This window comes from Mercenaria mercenaria, unplaced genomic scaffold, assembly GCF_021730395.1.
Source record: "Mercenaria mercenaria strain notata unplaced genomic scaffold, MADL_Memer_1 contig_543, whole genome shotgun sequence".
In the NCBI taxonomy this organism is placed as follows: domain Eukaryota; kingdom Metazoa; phylum Mollusca; class Bivalvia; order Venerida; family Veneridae; genus Mercenaria; species Mercenaria mercenaria.
The window spans coordinates 3,388-24,996 of NW_026463424.1; the positions used below are offsets into that span (position 1 = coordinate 3,388).

Below are 21,609 nucleotides of genomic sequence, written 5' to 3' on the forward strand. Positions count from 1 at the left end.
AGCTTATGAAAATTGAGTTATTTCCCTCTAACCATGAGGTAAGCTGAAGTATGATTGATTTCAAATTGCGATAGGTTTTCACTGTGTGACCAGGATTTAAATTTGTTCATTTAAACCGTGCTACTTATGAGGAAGTTGCCAGTTTTCTATGTGGAACAAATTAAAACTGACAAGAAATAAAAAAGAAATACAATGTGTCCTATTTTAAATTTTTTAAATATAGCTTTAAGAAATGTCGCATCATAAAAATCAGTTTCGTTTTTAATAGGTAACCACTTGTTTTGTTGAAAAATGTTTTCCTTAAAATACTATCGAACCTGTTTCATGAAATCATGTATGCATGAAGGGAGCTAGCTATAAAACATGGTATAAATGATAATAGATTGTAAACAGACTCAACTCAAATAAAATGTAGAACGTACCTGTTTTCCATCTACCTGTCATCTTCAGTTAATAGATATTTGTTTTCGTAAATGTTGAATATATACTATTTGTATTTGGGTATGAAATAATGCAATACAGTAACACAAATTGATATAAATTAGGATTGGTTTTGGTACTCACTTTTGCTGTTTACGACATAATTATTGGTTCACATGAAATCAACAGCGTGTACATGTTATCTCGCTTTGTCTTGTCGGGTATACATTAACATCTCGTCAAACCTAGTCTATTTTGAAAGCTGTTAAATTTGGATAAATAGTGGCTTGTAAACTGGACACATCTCTGCTTTCAAATCAATGTGTTTTATGTCTTCAAACTTTTTCCTAAAAAGCATGCTTGATTTAGTATAAAAACAAGTATGGTTAATCAGTTTATGGAATACTTAAGGTCTATAGAAATTTGTATTAATTTCGGGAGATGATTCAAGTTACGGAACTCGAGTTTCTTTCAAATGAAATTGAGAATACAAATTTAATTACTTATTAATATCTCCTTAATATGCATAAATATGCTGTACTTAAATCACCATATAATACTTTATACCAATATACATTGTCACTCGATGTAGAATTATAAGAGACAATATGATATGACAGATAAAGTATCTTGCAAATGTATCGAATACGTTAAATAACGCTGATGAGCGTGTCTCTGTTAATCAATCATGAAACTTACTTAAAACAATGATGATTGAACTGAATTTGTACACGAGTTCGACTGTAGCAAATAACCGGTGCTAAATAATGATATTACACTGAATAACTTATACCCTACGTATTTTCTGATTAACAAAAGTGTTTTTAGTAGAGAATACTACAATAGTTAGACAAGCATGCATTATTATTACATTACAATATTGTAAAAGGGGACTGATCAATCTGAAATGACGCGTAATAATAAAAATCTTCATCATCATAAAGTAATACAATTACTAATATTAATAAATATTATTTCTTACTTTTTTCATCATGCAGCAGACTTTGGCAATAACATTAGCTATATGTTTATTGGAAAGCACAAAGTTCAATATTCGATATAATTGTTATCAATATAAATAGCGTTAGAAACATACAAGAGAATGGAGAAAGGAAACAATATTATTATACTTTTATGAGGACGCGTTGTACATAAATACCATAATGTATAATATCCCTTTACACCTGGAAAAACATTGCATTGTAAATATTTTTTAATGCAGTAAGCATTTTTCCATTAACACCTAAATTAGGGTTATTCAATTTAAATTAGAACATACTACTATTTATAAGATCATAAGGCGTTCAAAATTCATAAATGCGCAGAAAGTAGAATGCTTCAGTTTCTTCCTAGTATCAAAGTATCAGTAGTATTGCTTAATGAAAAATATGGTCAACGGTATTTCTACGCTTCCTCAAGAAATTGTGTTCATCCTCCGAAATATGACTTTCAGCCCAAACAGATATAGTAAAAGACAATGAATTATCTTTAATAGTATATGATAAAGATTCTCGAGGGTCTAATGTTCTTACAATTAGGGATTTGACTTAATATGATTTTACTCCTATCGGATCGGTTGGAATAACACAAGTGGCAAAACACACATTATACAGTATGTGTATGAAAGAGATACTCGTACAATTATCATTAATTAAAATATCAACTGGAGTACCATCGTTGTTTCATCATCGTGCCATTGCACCGTTGCGTTTTCGTCATCGTACCATCGTGAATCGCGGTTTAGTAATAGATAAAGTCACGATTGTCCAAACGGAACACCGTAGTAATCACATAATTGCGATATACTTTTCTACACATTTAGCACTAAACTATGCGTAAAAGTAAAAGTAACAGCACATGTAACATACTTGAAATACAGTGCTTTTTGTAATTCAAACCGCCCCACTTCTGTCATTTCCAGTTTTTGATATTCTGAAATTATTATTTTACATTGTTCGTTTTCACAACTCTTGGAAAAGTTAATTGTATGTGAAGATGTACTCGCTAATTAGACAGATGAAGAAATCTCAGATATTTAACCCCATGGGACTGGTTTAATGTGATCGCTGGTCGCATAATGAAAATCTCGAAAGTGAAATTACCCCTTCGGGAGGAATTTAAATCGGTCGTTTAATACTTAAGTTGCGAGTGTAATATGTCGAGTGTGTTCGAAATTATGTGTTTTGTAATTGTTTCAAATTTGACACTACCATGAGAAAGTCTAGACTAACAACACTTATAAAATCACTACAAACATATTTGCGAGGATTCTGGATTCTGGAGAAAACAATATGATTTGATGGATAGCACAACAGACCAGTGTACCAACATGTGAGGAATCGGTTTATTTATTGTTCCAGTTACTGACCATTTATTAAAAGCACATTAGAAAACGACTACTGTACACATGTTGATTTTATCAGACGCAATATCATGTTAATCAGGCCTGAGTATTGTCACTTTTTATCTTCATTATTTCAACATTATAGCAACTGATATTATTATTAAAACTCATTTATCAGTTAGTAAAAAAAATCAAACAGTCATGAAATACAGGTGATTGCGGTGCAATGTGATAATTCATTAGGGTATGACAAGGCTATGTTTTTTCAACCGAGTCTGCTATTATTTTACTTTGTTTCATTATATGCTTCCAAAGGTTTATTAACTATCACAACAGCAAACTTAAAGTGCCGTGTGAGGGCCTACAAAGTCCCCCGTACTTGGATTCAGTGTTATTATATATTTTCTGGTCCTTTGAGATCATGGAGTCCATTGAATATATATGAAATAGAATTCCGCTTATGCCGTTGCTAGGGGGGAGTAAGAGGTATTGCACTTTCCATTACCTCTCATAAACAGACTCAATCAAACCGAGTCTGCTATTATTGGTTGCATTTTACGCTTCCAAAGGATCTTTTTACAGATTTTATTTTGCATATTCACAGGGTTTCGAATATTAGTTAAACAGGGTTTATCTCAAGTTATATTACAGACCTATATATAGATGAAATGGAAAACACCCACAATGTTAAGTTATAGCTTCACGCATTCGTTAATACGGTAACTATAAGCCAGTATGTGCTGACAATCATTTTATTATGTAGTTGCAAGATCGAAGCCAATGCTCTGAGACTGCAATTATTATTGAATATTGCTTCAAACCTACGTTATAGGATGGAGCCTCACTATATAAATTTGATACCGCAATATGTGTCAACCAAGAGTTTGATAACTAATTCAGTTATCAATTACATATCAACTCTGATAACTATAACAGTGAGACTGATAGTGAAAGTAAATACAATCATAGTTAAGTGCAAAATTAAGCACTTCAGAATTTGTTTCCCAGTTTCACTGCATGATGATAAAATGGCGAATTACATGATTCTGTTGTTTAAAGGAATATGTTTTCTTCAAATAGTGCAGGTACCTATTTAAATTCTTTGTGTATGCATAGAAAGGCACCAATTCATACAGATATCAACTCTTTATGAACCTTTATGACGTTTTTCTTATTTTCAATTTTCCAATTGAAATTACACGGTCTTCTCTACTTGCTGTCTTGCGTTCTAAGGCATATTTGAACGAGTCTTCTGAAAGTTGTCGCATGTTTTGCGACGACTACATAGCCTAATGTCAAAGAAAAAAAATAAACATTCAACAGTTATGATTGTGGTTTGATGGTACTTACCATAATATGGTCAAGAAATCTCACTGTAAACATACTGTATTATGTTTGTACTTAACAAAAAGAGATGAAGGTAGCAATGAATTCAGAAAATATCATATAATACGACAAAACATCAATGACATTTATAAGTTACACAACTGAAATTCATGTGTATTTTTCCTCGAATTAAAAGTTAAATGATAATTATATATCATAGTAACATTCACCGTTCAATAGTCAGTGGTATTGCACGAGGTCAGAAGGAGTTGTAAGTGTTTTTTTTTTAATTTCTGCTTGACATCAGACATCAATTATTATATTTTTTCTTTAAGTTTTGACTTTAGCTCAATAAAATTTAGAACTCAACTATGGACCGGACAAAAGCAAAAACTATGGACAGGAGATTTACATATGGAGTCATATAAAAATACACTGTACACTTATTGAATGTCTTGTCTGTCAATAGTAGAAACTATCACCAGCATAAACTATAGACCAGTGATTTATATAAAGAGTCGTGTGATGATAAACAATATTTAACCCTTAGGGGTACTTAAGTCTGTGGAATGCTACTGAGCAACTAGTAAAAGGTGTTGTAGTATTGTTGTTCTAGTAGCAGTTCAGCTCGTTTACATGGTCTCCAACTGATAATAGACCGAAGTACAAATATACATACGTGTCCAATGGTCTGTTGTTTTTCGTTGTAATAAATGTTCGATTTGAGATCCTTTACAGTAATTGTTTATTCCGCATCGCCTACAAAAAGATTGCAAATTTATATCATTAATTAACTGGTCCTCCAATTTGCCCAGAAGATATTTTTAAGTCATAGAGGTCTTTATAACAGTATGTCTTTCCAGGTATCTCTTCATGACTCCTCCAGAGATTATGAAATCCAATCCTCAGTAGTTGTGAAATTGACATTAGTCCGAGTATATATAGAAAGATGCATAGCTAGATACGCTACCGTGATCTCTTCTGGAGACTGGCTAGGGACATTTTGTCCAAACAAATTGGCTAAAAATATTCAAAACCTTTACAATAAAAAATAAACTTGTACATCGCTTTAGTTAATTTGTTGGAATCTGAATCACAATATTGCCTCGAGGATAAGACTAAGCCAAAACTTCGAATCATGCTGCAGAAGAATAACGATCATTCACGATGTTCAGTTTTCCACGATCATTGCCACCTTTTCCCATGTATAGTTACGGTATATGCCAATTAGTAGCCAAAACGAAAACAACTTTTGAACAGTACCACAGCATAGTTTGTTTTGTTTTACATCAAACGAGATAAAAGCAATCTCACTGGTTAAAAGATGGTCATGTGGTGACCCTCTATTTTGCTGTGGAGGTTCAGTAGATTTTCATGTTGGGTTTGGGCTGAAAATAAATGGTCGATAAAACAAATCAATTATTGGGTGTTTTAGTTACCCTCCATGGAAGTATGTGGGGTCAATATGATAAAAATGAGGACTCGGCTAACGACTCATTCCCATCCTCCCCAATTTAACATACCGGCTAGCATATTTCTTTGAAGGTCACCAACAAACTCAATAATTAATAATATAGCCTCCAGGACCGACCTTGTCCTACATTTGTTGAACTAGTAATATATACATATATATATATTGTTTTAGTATTGTGCTAAATGTCATATAGTATTCTTTTAGGCATTGGCAAAATACCGAGAGTTGTGATTGAACATTTCTTAAATGTTTTCAGTGTAGAGTCATTAATAAGATAATGTTCAAGTAATGAACATCTTTGAATCAATCTCTACTGCACTTTTATCAAGAAACTGTTTTGCCAGATCGAATAAAATAGCGTAAGGCAAGTTACAGCCAATCGCAGAGCCGAAATATTGATAAGAGATAGATTTGGGTCAGTTGTCTTTTCCATTCTTCTTTAATTTAGATTGAATGGCTTGCAATGAATGCAACACCTGTCTCTCTTAAGCAAGCTTAATCACAATACAATACTTTTTACTTTCATTTCAGGCGATATTCGCAACGGGTCACGTGAATATACAGGTACAGGTTCTTCAATATGACAACCCTTTAGGGACATCATACCATGGTTCTGACTTTACCTCACAGAGAAAATGTTGTGATAAAGGCCAAGTTACAGCATGCAATACGGCAGACGTTTGCGACTCGTACTTTGTCCTCTGTATTGGTGGGTAAGTAACATACGAGATCAATAACTATTTTGCTTAAATCTTTTGTGTGTTATCACAGTCTTCATTGGCTGGTGTTTTCCTTAATTCCACTTTAAATATAAGATACACTGCAGCATATTTGCAGTACATGTATGTTTCAAACATTTAAATTATACTGGAAATATTCTGCTTAGTACTATTGTATTACTTGGAGTACAATGTGGTAATCCATCCGTGCACTGACAATTGATGCTGTTGCTTAACTTCTAGACTGTTCCAGAGACTTTAATTAATGCCAGCTCCACAACCGGGCTATTTAAAGTGTCATATATACAACTGCTGTACTGCAGATATGATACATGTGCAGCAACTACTGCATAAACAGTGCATAGTGCAGACTTATTTCCCAGTATTTATATCAATATGCACTGTAGCCTATATGAAGTACGTTTTCTGTCCTAAACTTATGCTGCAAGTATGATGTATATAAGCTAGAAAATACTGCTTTTACACATATATTCTATACGATCCCGGCAAGAAATGAAAACAAAAATCTTAAACAGTTCAACGAATGGAACTTTGAGAACTTTTTTTTCATGAACCCGTTCTTGAACAGTGCAGGGACATCAGCGAAAGAAATAATGTAGCTCATAATGGAATCTGACCAAAATCTTAAGGTCATACACATTCATTCTAAATACAATTAGTTATAATAAAGGCATGATGACGCTAGAGTGAAAAAAGTAAAGTTTGGCATTTTTGATGTTTCAAGAATAACATGGGCGAAATTGGCTTATAATCAAACTAGAATGCAGTATTGTGTCAATATGTTAAAGTTTGATTTTAGTTGCTTAAAAGTTGTATATGCTACAGTGTAATTAATCCGTGGACTGACAAACAAACAGCCTTACATCAAGACCCCTTCACTTGACGAGCTTTAATGCGGTTTAAGCATACGCGCCTGAGTCACTGACGCTAAAACTGCATTTAACAAAAGGATGATCTGAGCAAATTATGTGTGAAATATAACGTTTCCTGTTTTCGTCTTAATATTCCGTATTCATATTGTGAAATTTTCAGAAAACTTCAGCAGGTTCAGTTCATAAGTATAATTCAAGAACCAAGAATCGCTGATGTATGTTATTGAACGGTACAAATTTCAGATTCTAAAATGGTTGCCAGAGTGAAAAAGATATGTTTAAAACATACTTTAATTTGCCATTAATAATGATGTATGATTACAGTACATCATTTTCATGCTAATAGTATGATGCAAAAATTGGGGCAACATGTTTAAAAATTATGCGGAACTACTCATGCCATTACAATTTTGGAATCTATGTGAAAATTATTCTTTTTTTTTTTTTGTTTCGTCTTTTGTAAAATGTTAAGGGTTCCTGTATTTCTTAGTGGCCATATTTATTGTAACGTTATTAAACCATTTTTTGGCAGATTATAACATGTCTCGCCTTGAGCAGCTATTTAGTAAAATTATTACACATTTGATTGATATTATTTTCACGAAGTATTTCTATTGTTCATGTCAACATGCACATTTTTGCAGATTCTTTATCATATTTATTTTCAGTCGTATATTATTAAGTGTAAATATTGACTGGTCGGCCACAGTCTTATAACAAATTTTTACACCTTTGATTGTGAGACTTGTGGAAGTCGGAAGTGTTAATTGCTTTTTTATTGTAGTGTTCCTACAGTCTTATATATAAAGATCACTTTTTTTGGTAAAACGACATTTTATTCAACAAATTACGTTTCTTAGTGATTACGTTTTAGCTGTATGTAGGAACTTCGTGATTTACTAGAAAACATCTCGCTTTATTTCAACTGTGTGTTACTCTCAAAGAAAACGTTATGATTAATTAATACTTAAGAACGTCACGCATTTAATTCATTTCGTCTATGTGGATATTACAGAAGAAATATAGAACTTTGTATTAACTTTCTACTTTTAACTACTGTTAATATATATATTATAAATACTATTAAAAGGAACTGAAAACTTACAGTGTATGTTTATTGTGACAATATCGTAACATTTGCATTCTGGTGATTCGAACAGAACAATAATTAAACAACACTTCTGTAAACAAAGATAATGAAACGTAGTTGTTCAGTTCAGTTCACAAAGCTCAAAACATAACTATCTGTACACATTACTTCATTATAAATGCAGTACTGACTCATTTAAATACGTTTTGTACAGCAGATATGCAGCATGCTTGCAGAAGTATGTTTGATATCATTACTTTTGTATTAATATGTAAATGCAGCATTGTTGCAGTGTAATTTGCAGTAATTTTGCGGTATATGCTGCTAATGCAGCAAAACACTACGTGTTTCATGTCAAAGCAGTTTCAAACCAATATATGTGCAGCATATACTGCCTTTGCAGCACAATAATACATCATGCAGTAATGCTTCTGCCAGACTAGTATCTACTGCTCAACAAACACTATATGCTGCATAATAGTCGTTTTTCTTAAAGTGTCTCTTTATAGATCAGGTTTAAATTTAGAACAAATCATATACCTATTATAAATACAGCACCTCAATATTCGAAATATGGGAACGATAAAGACTGGATAGCAATAAAGCAGAAGTTAAGTGATGCTAGCAGACATATTGAAATGTAAACATAATTTTGTATTTTATATATGGTCGTATGGCAATAGTCATACACTTTAGACTCCCAAATTATTGTTACACAGAATCACAACTAGCGGTCAAAAAAAGCATTGTAGCGGACCAAAAGGTACAACAAAAGTCTTCAGGAATGCTAACTCGTTTGGAGCATCGCACGACAACATCTTGATTCAGTCATTTAAGTGGGATAATTGGCATTCGGTAAGATATGATTACCTTCTTTGTTTCTGCCCATAATCTTTATCTAATAAAGAGTTGCATGTTAAAGTTGATGTAAATAATAGTCTTGACAACGAGTTGTTGCTCGTTGATTCCTGAAAATTCTGATTTCGAAAAATATAGCGCAACAGCCTGACCAAACTCCCTTCCATGACTTTTATATCAAATTATAATGTTCCAATTTATGGCGTTATGCTTTTGTATGCTTTTATTTTCGTTCGAAGAGTCTATTAAACACTTGATTGTCGCTCTTGGTTACCAAATAAGACAATACTTATTCATATTTGCTTAATAACCTTTATGACCAGACTGTATATTTGTGTTAAGTGAACAGTGTCCAAACAATTAAGGATTTAAGCATTTAAGTACGTATACGAGTAAAAGGCATAAAGCTCGCTTGAACAACCAAGTTTCTACAATTCCAGATGTACATGCTATAATTTTATTGTTTTTATGCATCTGAGTTGTATAACTGTTTACGAGTATATATCACATGCGTCATACATATGCGTATACTACTTATCTCATTACCTTAAAATCAGGGAGGCATTGACTATTTGGCTAATGTGATGGATCAAGACAGCGGTAATGACGAGCTTATTGAAAACTTCACATCGACCAGAGCACTTACCGTTGGTTCCAGCTATGAGAATTCTACTGAACATGTGATATCATTTACAAATTTTGTAAGGTATTGTAGTTTATTCAGTTTGATTTCATTCGCTTTATTATTTGTTTCATATTTATATACAGTCAGTATAACAATGAGTAAATGAAATTAACTATGTCGGCAGTATTCTTCTGCATCAATTTATATATTCTGTTAGGGCATGCTCCCTTATTCCGTTTGGTAATTGTTACACTAACATGTGATTTGCATTGTAAGGTTTTCGATGTAGCAATAATTTCCTTTGTTTTGGATATCATGTCCTGACTGACCGTATTTTACCCTTAAATGTTCCTACTTGTTTAATGTATTTCGTTTGATAATTGTTACACTAACATGTGATTTGCATTGTAAGGTTTTCGATGTAGCAATAATTTCCTTTGTTTTGGATATCATGTCCTGACTGACCGTATTTTACCCTTAAATGTTCCTACTTGTTTAATGTATTTTGTTGTTGTTGTTGCTGTTGTTTAAATATTGTTTTTTATCTATTATTTGTGGGGATGGGGTGGGCTGATCACTCACTTGTATCAGAGAACATGTAAAACGAACTGAGTGGCTCGTCAAACAAGTATTTTGCATGATTAATTAATATTAGGTTATTTAACATTGTTCTGTACAATATGAAAATATATTTGGACGAGTACCCAGCTGAGAAAACCATATTGGACGAGCCGCTAGGCGAGTCCAGTATGGTTTTTCCAGCTGGGTACGAGTCAAAATATGTCTCGTATTGTACAGTACAATGTAAAATAACCTTTTTATTCTATATCTATATTATTTTAGTTAAAATTAAAAATGATTCACTGTATATTGTATTTCTACCTTTTCTGAATTCAAGACGCATAATCAAACTCTGTACGTAGAGCGCCTACTTCACCTGATTTACATTCGGAACATTTTCACGCGTTTCGGGCTTTATCGTATGTTTAACATGGGACTGTTGAACCGTCCAAATACGGAAAAAAATACAGGATTTTGTACGCACGTGCGTCCAATACGGTAATATATTGTACGGTCACGTGTTGCAAATAAACGTTCACGACTGGATAAATAAAATACATACAGAAAAATACGATATATTGAACAGTTGTACTAATAACACGTATACTGTATTTTGAAAAAGCTGTTGGTAAATAATACTATTTTTTTGCATTCATTCTCAAAATGTAATTTCAAAACATATATATATCCACTTATGATTGACTAGTTTTTGTAAACTTTAACCTTAGAGCATGTTATGGTTCAAATATTGTAAACATTGTAAAATTGAATAACCGAAGACAGGAAAATACCTTTGCAATGTTTCCTATGATTGCATAGAGTTATTGCTAGGATCGTGTATGCCATTATCTTTATCTTATCGTTTCAAATCTTGTATCTGTTGAATTGGGTATAGCAAAACGCACAAATACAAATATAATTCTGGCTTCAGCCTAGATATTTTTCAGTTCTTATGTCTCAAATTTATTGGAGAGAATTGTGAGATTGAACATCTACAAAGCAATTATAATCAAAGTGTTATTAAAATATCAATAGAAAACAATTTAAAGTATGTATTACACAAGGACAATTCATTAGGGAAGAGAAAGTGAAAGAATTCGAACACAAACCTTTTTTATATTTACAGTTTAGATCTCGGTATAAGGATATGGTGTCAAGATGGATACTTTGGCTCTGACTGTAGTCATAAATGTACCAGCAACCCTTACAGTGTTTGTATAAACAATCAAGCAACGCTTTTACCATCGTGCAATGACGCAGGTAAAATGATGTGCGTGGTGTAAAATGATAATTGTAGTTCTTTTTTTGTGACACGAATTATGCCCATAAAATACATTGTGGTAGTATGTGACAATCGGACTTAAACGACACACGCAAATTATTGCACGCATTTAGTGTATAATATGTACATGTATAATATACTGATTTAAGGTTAGGGTTAGTATTACCATGGTTACAAAATATATACATTAAAGATACTTTTCATTAAAATTGCTTGAACCTGGTGTATACTGGAAAAGCAGTATATGACCCAATCAGAAACGTTTACGTTTCCTGACTTGTTATATCATATGAATTACACAAAACAAAGGGAGTGAAATTCAATAAATGGTACAATATAACATACAACAATTCTGCTATACCGGGAGACTGATGATTAAGTCAATCTTAAATACTGTACATGTGTTTATATTATCAAAATTTGTAATATCCGCTGATAATTAAATTCAAATGTAAACTTTATTTTCCATTCCTAATAATTATTCAAAATATGTTAAAGAAAGGTGTTTAAGGTATATTATTATATGTCATCTGCCTGCTTAGCTTTATAGGGGAAACGCAGGTCGCGGGGGGTTCGATACCCGGACAATGAGTATGTTCTCCGTAACGATTGATAAAGAACACTGTGTCCGAAATCATTCGTCCTCCACCTTTGACTCATGTGGGGAAGTTGGCAGTTACCTGCGGAGCACAGAGTAGTGCTAGTACAGAATCCAGGAGCATTTGTTAGCTTAACTGCTCGCCGTTATATAACTTTTTATTAGCTTAATGTTATATGTGTTGTATTGACACAATACATTACGCTTATTGCATATTATATTTTCAAATGTTATTTACTTGCCATTTTGCAGTCAGAAGTTTCTAACGTTTGCAATTACACTTCTGTTTCAGACGTTTCTAGTTTTGAATTTACCGGAATTCTGAATGCCAAAGCCGCAAACCTCCAACTTCTACTAATGAAGTTTGTTCTACAAGAAATCTGCCCTAAAGCACAGAATACACATGTGCAGATCGTGCATTTTAGTGTATCTGGGTAAGTTAATTTATGCCGACAGAAAACAAGCGTTTATGTATGAATTGTCCTACTACATTAAGATATCATGTTCATTAATTTAACAGAAATATTTCCAAACTTATATATACAGCTATGATTGATATTTCATGAAGTAAAAAAAAAATTGTTATGTTCCAGAGTTGTCGAGTTCAAAGCTACGTGTGATAATACTACTATCAGCAGTTTAACGTTCAGTACGCATATGTTCATTCTAAGTTTGACAAATAAACCTGCATTGTCACGTTATTTCCCGGGCATTCCTTTGAAAACATCATCGGTTACACAGAAAATTGTTAGAGGGGTAAATATTTCATTATCTATTTATTGGAGATTTTACTGTATCATGTTTGTAAGCACATCAATGATTTACTTACAATGCAATTCTCTTTTTGTGAGATACCATAGGCTAGTATACATTGTATACTTTTGTTATCTTCCTACTTTATACTTGCACAAGGACTTTTACTGATTTCTTCCATTTGTATTAATATCCATCAAATGTACACTCTTTAATAATTTCTACTATGTCTCCTTGGTAGGCACACACATTTATGATTTTGAGGGCGCTAAGTTATCATGATTCGAGTGCGGCATGTAAAGGGCAAAGCTGCAATGTACAGATCACTGTCTGCATATATCCGCAAAAAAGGTGAGAATGCAAAAGATTTTGATGTATAAACTATTTCTATAACTCATCATTGTATATGGAGAATTGACTGCATTTTAATATATAGATTGTTCCTATTTATGGGGTGGTTCTGTTACATTAGTAATGTAATTTAAAGATAATCGTAAAACTTCGTAATCTGATTGAATTGTTTGGTAGTTTGCAAGTAAAATTTATGAAACACACACATTGTATATCTGTCCATAGTTCGAACCAATCTAGGATTAAAAAAAGCAAATTGTCAACGAATGTTGTTGTTTTTTCTGTGCACATAATATTATTGAAAAGTGTACCTTTAGCAGAAAGTTACCAAAACAATCACACAATGAGCTTAGCAAACATTTGTCTTCGAAGATGTATATAAAGAGTGGCGACTGAAAAGAATTAATAAAATAGGTCTATGCATTTTACAAAGAAGTGAATTATGTAAAAAAAAATTGATGCGATGAAATTAAGATGGGATTTAAACCTGTTCTGTATAGACTCGATACTTGATTGCTCTACTTACCGCGCCGGCCAGTCCTATGGCAAAAACTCTTTACTGATAATTATATCGTATAACTAACTTAAATGCTTGTATAAGTATAAACTACGAATTCAGTTCATCTTAAAATCTCTAAAATTGTACGAGTAAATCAGAGGAAGAATACAGTATTATGTGCATACGTAAAAACGGTAACTGTGGAGAATATCTAATCTATTATTTGTTTCGCTAGAGATGTTTGGAATTAAAGTGTATAGTGTTTTATTTACTTATTTTTCGCCCATGTTTTCACACTAATCCCACATTTATCTTTTAACTGTCCAAAGGCGGTTGAATAATATTCAAATTATTCTGATTGAAATATGAAAATAAAGCCGCGATAAAATGGTATTTGGTAGATGGTGTTAGTATGTTACAAATTGGTGCTTGAAGCTTGATGTCATTATATATAATTTATGTTTATAATTAGCAGATGTTAAGAAAAAAACTATTTTCAGAGAGAGAGAGAGAGAGGGGGGGGGGGGGGGGGCGAGGAAGAGAGAGGAAGATGGATATCTTTACCAATTCTGAACTACCTGAAATCTGGCGGAGTCAGAAAAAGAAATATAATTCGAGTCTTACCTCATGAATTATAAACATCAATGATTGTGTTTGCAGGATTCTTCTTAAGTCATTGTATCGGAGACATTTGTATCTGTTTCCGCCGTTTTGTCCGTCTGTTCGTTCGCATTTCACTTGTTCGCGCTTCTTTCTCCATAAACTCAAGACGGATTTCAGTGAAACTTCAATTTCTTATTGCTTTCTATGTATATCTTTGACACGTCCCGCTCGAATGATTTATTGTGGCGTAAGGGTCCCTCTTCCTTTGTTGCGCGTATTCTAGGTATGTTACGGTTTAATGATTGTAATCAGTTATGGCTCTTTCCTTATTTACCCAAAGTCTACAAATCATCAATTATATTTTTAGAATACCCTTTTCTAAATTTGTTACTTATTAATCTCTTACAAACACCAACCATCTAGTTTTATCTAAAAAAAGATAATTGATGCCTTTCACTAATATCTATAGATATATTCAGCTAAAATCGTATATTTATATTATATTCTTTTTATCTTTATATCAAATTAAGTATGAAACAAAAGTATGCCCTTCTAATTTCATTTCATTTTTAGCTCTAATAATTTTCGACGTCTTATTGTTTACGATCTCCACGACACGTAATTCACATGAAAGACCGGTCGAATATTTTCAGTTCTCAAAGTTCTTAAAAAAGGAAGTTGTTAAATTTTATTATCATTTCCAGTTACAATTAGAAATGAGTTTTGTCGGTTTAACAAGCCAGTATTTGATACCTAAATTGTTTTATTCACTAAAACAGTTTTTAAAGCTTTTTTTTATACTTTTTCGTAACACTTAAAAAAAGAAAATAATTAAATCGAAATTGTTCTTTGTTTTTTGTTGTTTTTTTTTAATTTGTGTATTGACATCAGAACAGAGCTCATGCGAATACACTTTATTACTGGCAAATACACTGTCTAACTGTAAATCTTACCTGAATCCAAATACACTGTTTACCTGATGAACAAAAACACACGAATCCGTTTACAAGGTAGAGACTTACCCTTGACCCTCTTTACACAAGGGAAACAATCTGTTTATAGAGTGAAATTGTTGAGTGAACACCGTTTGGCAATCATAATCCTGTCCATGTTATACCAGTGCAATAGAAAAGTAAATTAGCTATGTTACCTGCTATACAGGATAACACAGTTATACATCTAGCAGTCCTGAAATTGATTTCTTTGATTTTCTTATATTTCTAGATATTTTGCCCATTCTTTGACGCATTTACACGGGTAGCAGAGATTATTCTCTTTCCAGCAATAGCTTTCCCAACAAATTTTAGCATGTGAAATTCTGTTGGTTTTAACATTTTTTTTTTTAAAAATCGTCTGTTTGTTAACAAATTGCACCGCAAAAAAAATGTCACACTTTCTCCAAGGACATTAAATGATTAGATCTTTACATATTTTTCTTTTCAAAGTGCTGATTTTTACTGTAATTGCTACTAATTATGCATGATTTGTTTCGTAACTAGAGGTAAAATGTGCATGTTTTGCATGAGATACTATGTACATAATCGCCAAAGCCTGCAATAAAGTTTTAGTGGAGTAGCCTCCTTTTTATCAGATATTTTACCCAGGATCTTTTTTTTACTGCTCAAATAACTCTTTTTCAGAAAATGATATCTAAAATATTTTTTCAGACTGCGTACTTTGATGCAGTTAGCTACATATAATGAACAGCAAAAGAAACTATCCAGATGTATAACTCGTATATTTTGAAATAAAAATATTTTTCAAATTTGAATTGTTTCTTCATACCAAAATTACACTTGAAGATCTTCAAGTGATATTTTTTTAAAAATCAATCAACCGTGCAGTCAGTAGTCCCACAATAGTCGTTTGAAAGGCTATATCTTCTGCGAGTCAGTTGCATTGAAATATCCCAATTGGACGCTCGCGCTCAATTTGATTCAGTCGTGCGGTGCAACCAACAATATTTTTTTTTAACTTTATGCTGTTTTTTCGAGTTAGCTAATTATCAATATTTCCAATGACAATAAAAATTAACAAAGAAAATTGTTAATTACAGGCGCGCGTGAATTTTGTGCAAAACGGCTATTGTGGGACTACTGACTTCACGGTTGATTGATTTTTTTTTATTTTACAGTGCAATGTGATATGAAAAACACAAGTGATTTATAAATTAAAGTTTTTAAATAAAAAATACCCCAGTTATAAAACTGGATAGTTTCTTTTGCTGTTCAGTATATATTATATCTAAAACAGATAGAGCCTACTTGAAGTCTGTATTAATTTTTTAGTTACAATGCCTATACACTGTAAAACGTTTGAATCTGAATAGAATGTATAACAAAATAATTAAAACTTCGGCACTAAAGACGACAAATGTTATAACTTTTCAGCAAATCAGTTCTAGAAAATGCCATCAGATTTGAAACAATTTGAATGATTTAGTGTAGATGTCCCCTTAAGATCAATATCAACAGTAAAAAAAATATAGATTTTGTCACTTTGAGGTCAGAGAAACCAGAATGTTTGGTGTTTTGTTAATTTTAGCTAAAATCGTAAACAAAAGTGAGATTTTTCTTCAAACTTATATCGATGACATACCAATACATTTTAATACTTAAAAAGACATCAATGAAAAGAAAATCAAACACGTTTTCTCTAAATGTATATAGATCTTCATTAAAGAATACTATGTATTCGACTGTGTTATCTGTACACTGCAACTGGATTACATATCACATAGAGAAAGAGAGGATTTTTCATCACTTTTTGTATCACAATATTTCCAATTTTAATAAATTGAAACTAGTTAGAATTTGTTATATAAAAGGCTGAATAAGTAGATAGATGACACTATACATATTTTCATGATAATTTTTTGGGCATTTTTTAAATTTTTTAAAACAGTAAAACATGCAACAGATTTAGAATAAACTCGATGACCTTCATTTTGTCAATTATTTCTGAGGTCTACAAAGGAGAAAACTTTACTGAAAATTCATAAAAAGATTTCATAGGAAAGGAAGCTGTAGATATCGTCTTTAATGAATGTCATGTCTGTTCTGCTCGTGTTTTATAAGCGTCGACAAACTATCTAACAATAGTGAAGCATTTATGTTTAGCTTACTAACATTTTAATTCAGCTCCGTCACTCACTCTTCTCCAGCGTACTCTTCAAAACAATTTGCTACATTTTAAAAATGTCATATGAATCCACTTCTCGTCTGTTTTCTTATAAAGTTGCATCGTCATGTTGTCCAAAGTTTCTACCACGAACCTTGCGCTATGCAGCGGTTATGTGATAGACCGATCATCAGCTGGGCTAGGAGAGAAAACCACATATTTCATTGGCCTAACCTCATGGCCGGTATGTTATTTTTTATTTATTTTTGTTTCATTTCAATGTATTATTTTATTATTTATTATTATTATAGTGACATGTACTAAATATATAGATACAGTACAAATTTATATAAGAATGAAAACAGACCATTACCCTAATAAAACTTATAAGTCATTCAATTTTAAGTAAAATTTCGGTACAAAGTAGTCATCATTTCGACTGATAGTAAAAAACAAGTACATATAATGTGGTCTATGATGATATGTAAAGACATAAGTTGGTTCTACGTTTTAAGGCATACATTATAAACTCCTAATATTAATATTATTTCTATCTGTTGAAAAAATTGATTAATCCTATTATTTTCTAAAAAAAAAAGCCTGAAAACTCTAAACTGGGTAGATTGATGAAAAGAACAGAGCATAATGTTTCATACATAGGTCTAAAGGTAACATATGCTTGTTACTCAAAATATTAAAGTTATTAAAGTAACAGAAAAAAAAACTATTAACAATAACACAGTTTATTTTCAAAAGTAATAATTATACCTTGGATATATGAATTAGCCGTCAAGTCTAATTCTAATAATCAAGAATAATTCAAATCATGTCCTTGTCATATGTAAATCCAATCAATATTAATTCCAGATCTCACACAGAATCAAAACATAATTACGTATATCCAAAGAATATAAACCCTCTAATCCACAATGTTAAAGAAAATCTAACAAATGTTAAATGTCCAAACTGGTGATATTTTATTATAATTAAGAAATACGGGAACGTTTATCAACAAGATCTTGCTTATATTCTTTCTTTGGTCCTCACACAGATTCCCATTTAAAGAATTAAAAATAAATTCGAATTTCTTAAGTACATAAAGGGCAGTAATTCAGACGAAAAGCATATCAAGCTTATGGCTCTTGGCCTACGCAATCATTTAATAATGATAAACAAGTCTGCAAAGGTTCACAGTTAGTGTTCTTATAATATTCAGGTAAAGTGGACCTGAACAAACATTTTGATCTCCAAAAAAAACAACAAACAAACAAATTTTCAAAAAGGTACAAAAAGGACCATTATAATGACAAAATACATGTTAGAGTTATGGTTCCTTTTCGACTTACTCATATAGTGATGATAAACAAGTGTGCAAAGCTGTATCTCTTACAATGTTTAGGAAAAAATGGCGTAAACAAACATTTTAACTAAGAAAATTTTCTTAGTACAAAAAGATCTATAAGTCGGACAAATACTTATCAGAGTTACAGTTCTTGGTCACCTAATAATAATAAACGTTCAAGTGTATAAAGTTTCAAAGCTATCTTTGTACCGGTAATAGTATTTTTAGAAAAGGTGGGCCTAAACAAAAAAATAACCAACGCCTACGCCGACATGGACGATCAAGTGACGACAGTACGTCGTAGGAAAACATATTCATCTTTTTAATAGTAAGAAAAAATCTGCTTTTCCCGAGGAAAAGTGATTACGTGTGTTTATAGAGGTGTTCTCGCACTCGCACGGTGTTAAGACATTTTTTCCATATGCGCGTTCAATGTTTTAAAGTTTGTAACGGACTCCCTTCCATCGACCCAAAATTGGAAATCTCTGTAATTTACTTACAAGTATTTACTCATAGCTTAAATGTAATTAAGAATATTGTAAACAATGTCACCGTCTGAATTAAGGATTGCAGACAGAAAACTGTGTTCATGTACCGTCCTTGTATGCATAATTCAACAAATATATATTCAAAATAAATTATGTCATCTGATGTAATAGAAAAAGGCTGATCGAATGATCGACATACTTACCTAGTAATTGTTTTAACGTTAAAAGCGACTAACCCACACATTGTGAATTGTACTTTCTAAAATAGGCAAAATGCCGCCATTGTTTCATCTATTTACATGAAACATAATGGTTGACCAGTTTATAGTTTCCAGAATTTCGGGAACATTCGAATTTTTGCAGTTTTTCTCATAAACTTTTATAAACCGTTACATCGCTTTATTTTGTAAGCATTGATAAATATAGAATGAGACGCGACAGTATTTTTAGACGGTATCATCACGTGGGCAGCAAACCAAAAGTGCGCATGTAGTTTGATGGGTCAATTTTACTCGTCTACCGATTAGGGAAGGCAGCGTGGTTTACTTTGCCTTATTTAGGTAAGAACCATTATCGTACCGTGCAACACTACCTAAATAACGGACCGTTCCATTATTAAAAGTACACCGCAAAACCGAACTATAGGTAGCGCATATAAGTAGTATTATGGCGTTTAGAAGTGAAAACAAAACAATAAAATAAAATTAAGTCAATACACTAAGTTTATGATTTGGCCGAGCGGTTACGGTATTTGTATTATACCTTTTCGTCGGTAATTCGATCCCCATTTTTTTCAGTTTGCATTACATACTTTGTGTAAGTTTGCTTTTCTCTGGTTTCTAATTTATTGTTTTATTTCTTATTTTCGTATGAAATTGGTAGTATCTATAAATCAATCAATCCTTAAATTATGACTGGGCAATGCTTTTATTAAAGTGAAGTGTAAGATTGTTATATAACTTATAAAACTAACCCATACAGGTTTAATAATATCACAGGAAATATTTAGGTGGAGTGTATTTAGTCATAATTACGTGTCCACAAAACTCGTTGAATTGTAGTGAGGAAAAAAATAAAGACAAAATTTAACGGGTCTGTGAATCGAAGTCAAGACGAAAAAGTATAATACGAATACCGTAACCGCATTAGACCAACGAAAAATCACTACTGACTTCATTTTATGTTATTGTTTTGTTTGTTTTTATTTCTAAACGTCACAATAGTGTGCGATCCTTATACGTATGGGCTCTATCGATAATCATGTGATGACTGCTGGCGAGAATTCCGTTTTTGGTTGCGGGTTTATCCCGCTACCAAAGTTAAGTGTATTTCTGACAATCATGTAGCATCTTTATTTGATTCCAAATCACATCCAAAGGATGTTCATGTGCTACACAAAGTAGTCCCATTCATGAACAATGCGGATGAATTATCAATGATCAAGCAGTTCTTATTCATCCTCTATCCATTCACACTGGCCATTTAGATTATATAAGATCTGTCAATGATTAAGTATTCCAGCCTATGGTTACATCACTGACTTCCAGCTGTTCATGTAAGGTCAGGCAGAGTTTATCTTAGATTTGAGGCACAATAGTATTTGTTTCTTATACATGTATATTTATAGATTGGCATTTAAAATGAAAATAAATCTAGCAAAACCCCGCAACCACCAGACATCTCAAGGCTTTGATCAGAAATTGTAGAGGAATGTTTTTAACTTAAATGTATTAGGAAACCAACGATTTTCAACAGAATTTGATGAAAAGCACATTAAAAGAACATCGAATATGCAGCATATACGTGAACAAAGCAAACATTTTATTTTTTAATATCTGAAACCACGATGTGTGGGTTAGTCGCTTTAATTCTGTAATAACATTAATACATGTTTGTTTCGTGATGTTAAAATTGCTGCCTCTTATGGATACGTTGGTGCCAGCAGTCTCGGATGATATAACAAGAAAATAACATGTGGTATATTCCATTTTTATATACTTTCATATACATTCACCTGTGTAATTTATTCAAATATGAAACTGTCTGGGAAACAGATGGATTGTCTGCCCCTACCCATTTCTTCAAACTCTGAACTAAAGTGCCAAAAGTGGAGAGAGAGAGAGAGAGAGAGAGAGAGGGGGGGGGCGGGGAGAGGGGGAGAGAGAGAGATTGGGTTCTGGTTCATTTTCACTTATCACCTTAGTTGTGGTGTGGTTAATTGTGACATAACAACCCGCTCGACTTTGAATAATTATCAAACAAC

General features: G+C 32.3%; 1 protein-coding gene across 1 annotated transcript in view; it reads left to right on the forward strand.

The window, feature by feature from the left end:
* Positions 1–3,722: 3,722 nt before the first annotated feature.
* Positions 3,723–21,609, forward strand: part of LOC128554576 (neurogenic locus notch homolog protein 1-like) — a 51,834-nt gene continuing 33,947 nt past the window's right edge. The window contains exons 1-9 of the mRNA XM_053535844.1: positions 3,723–3,849; positions 6,096–6,277; positions 8,986–9,121; positions 9,682–9,830; positions 11,437–11,570; positions 12,483–12,624; positions 12,784–12,946; positions 13,185–13,294; positions 17,634–17,760. Of these exons, the coding sequence (XP_053391819.1) occupies positions 3,793–3,849; positions 6,096–6,277; positions 8,986–9,121; positions 9,682–9,830; positions 11,437–11,570; positions 12,483–12,624; positions 12,784–12,946; positions 13,185–13,294; positions 17,634–17,760 (1,200 nt within the window). The 5' untranslated portion in view covers positions 3,723–3,792. The remainder of the gene's footprint in view (positions 3,850–6,095; positions 6,278–8,985; positions 9,122–9,681; positions 9,831–11,436; positions 11,571–12,482; positions 12,625–12,783; positions 12,947–13,184; positions 13,295–17,633; positions 17,761–21,609) is intronic.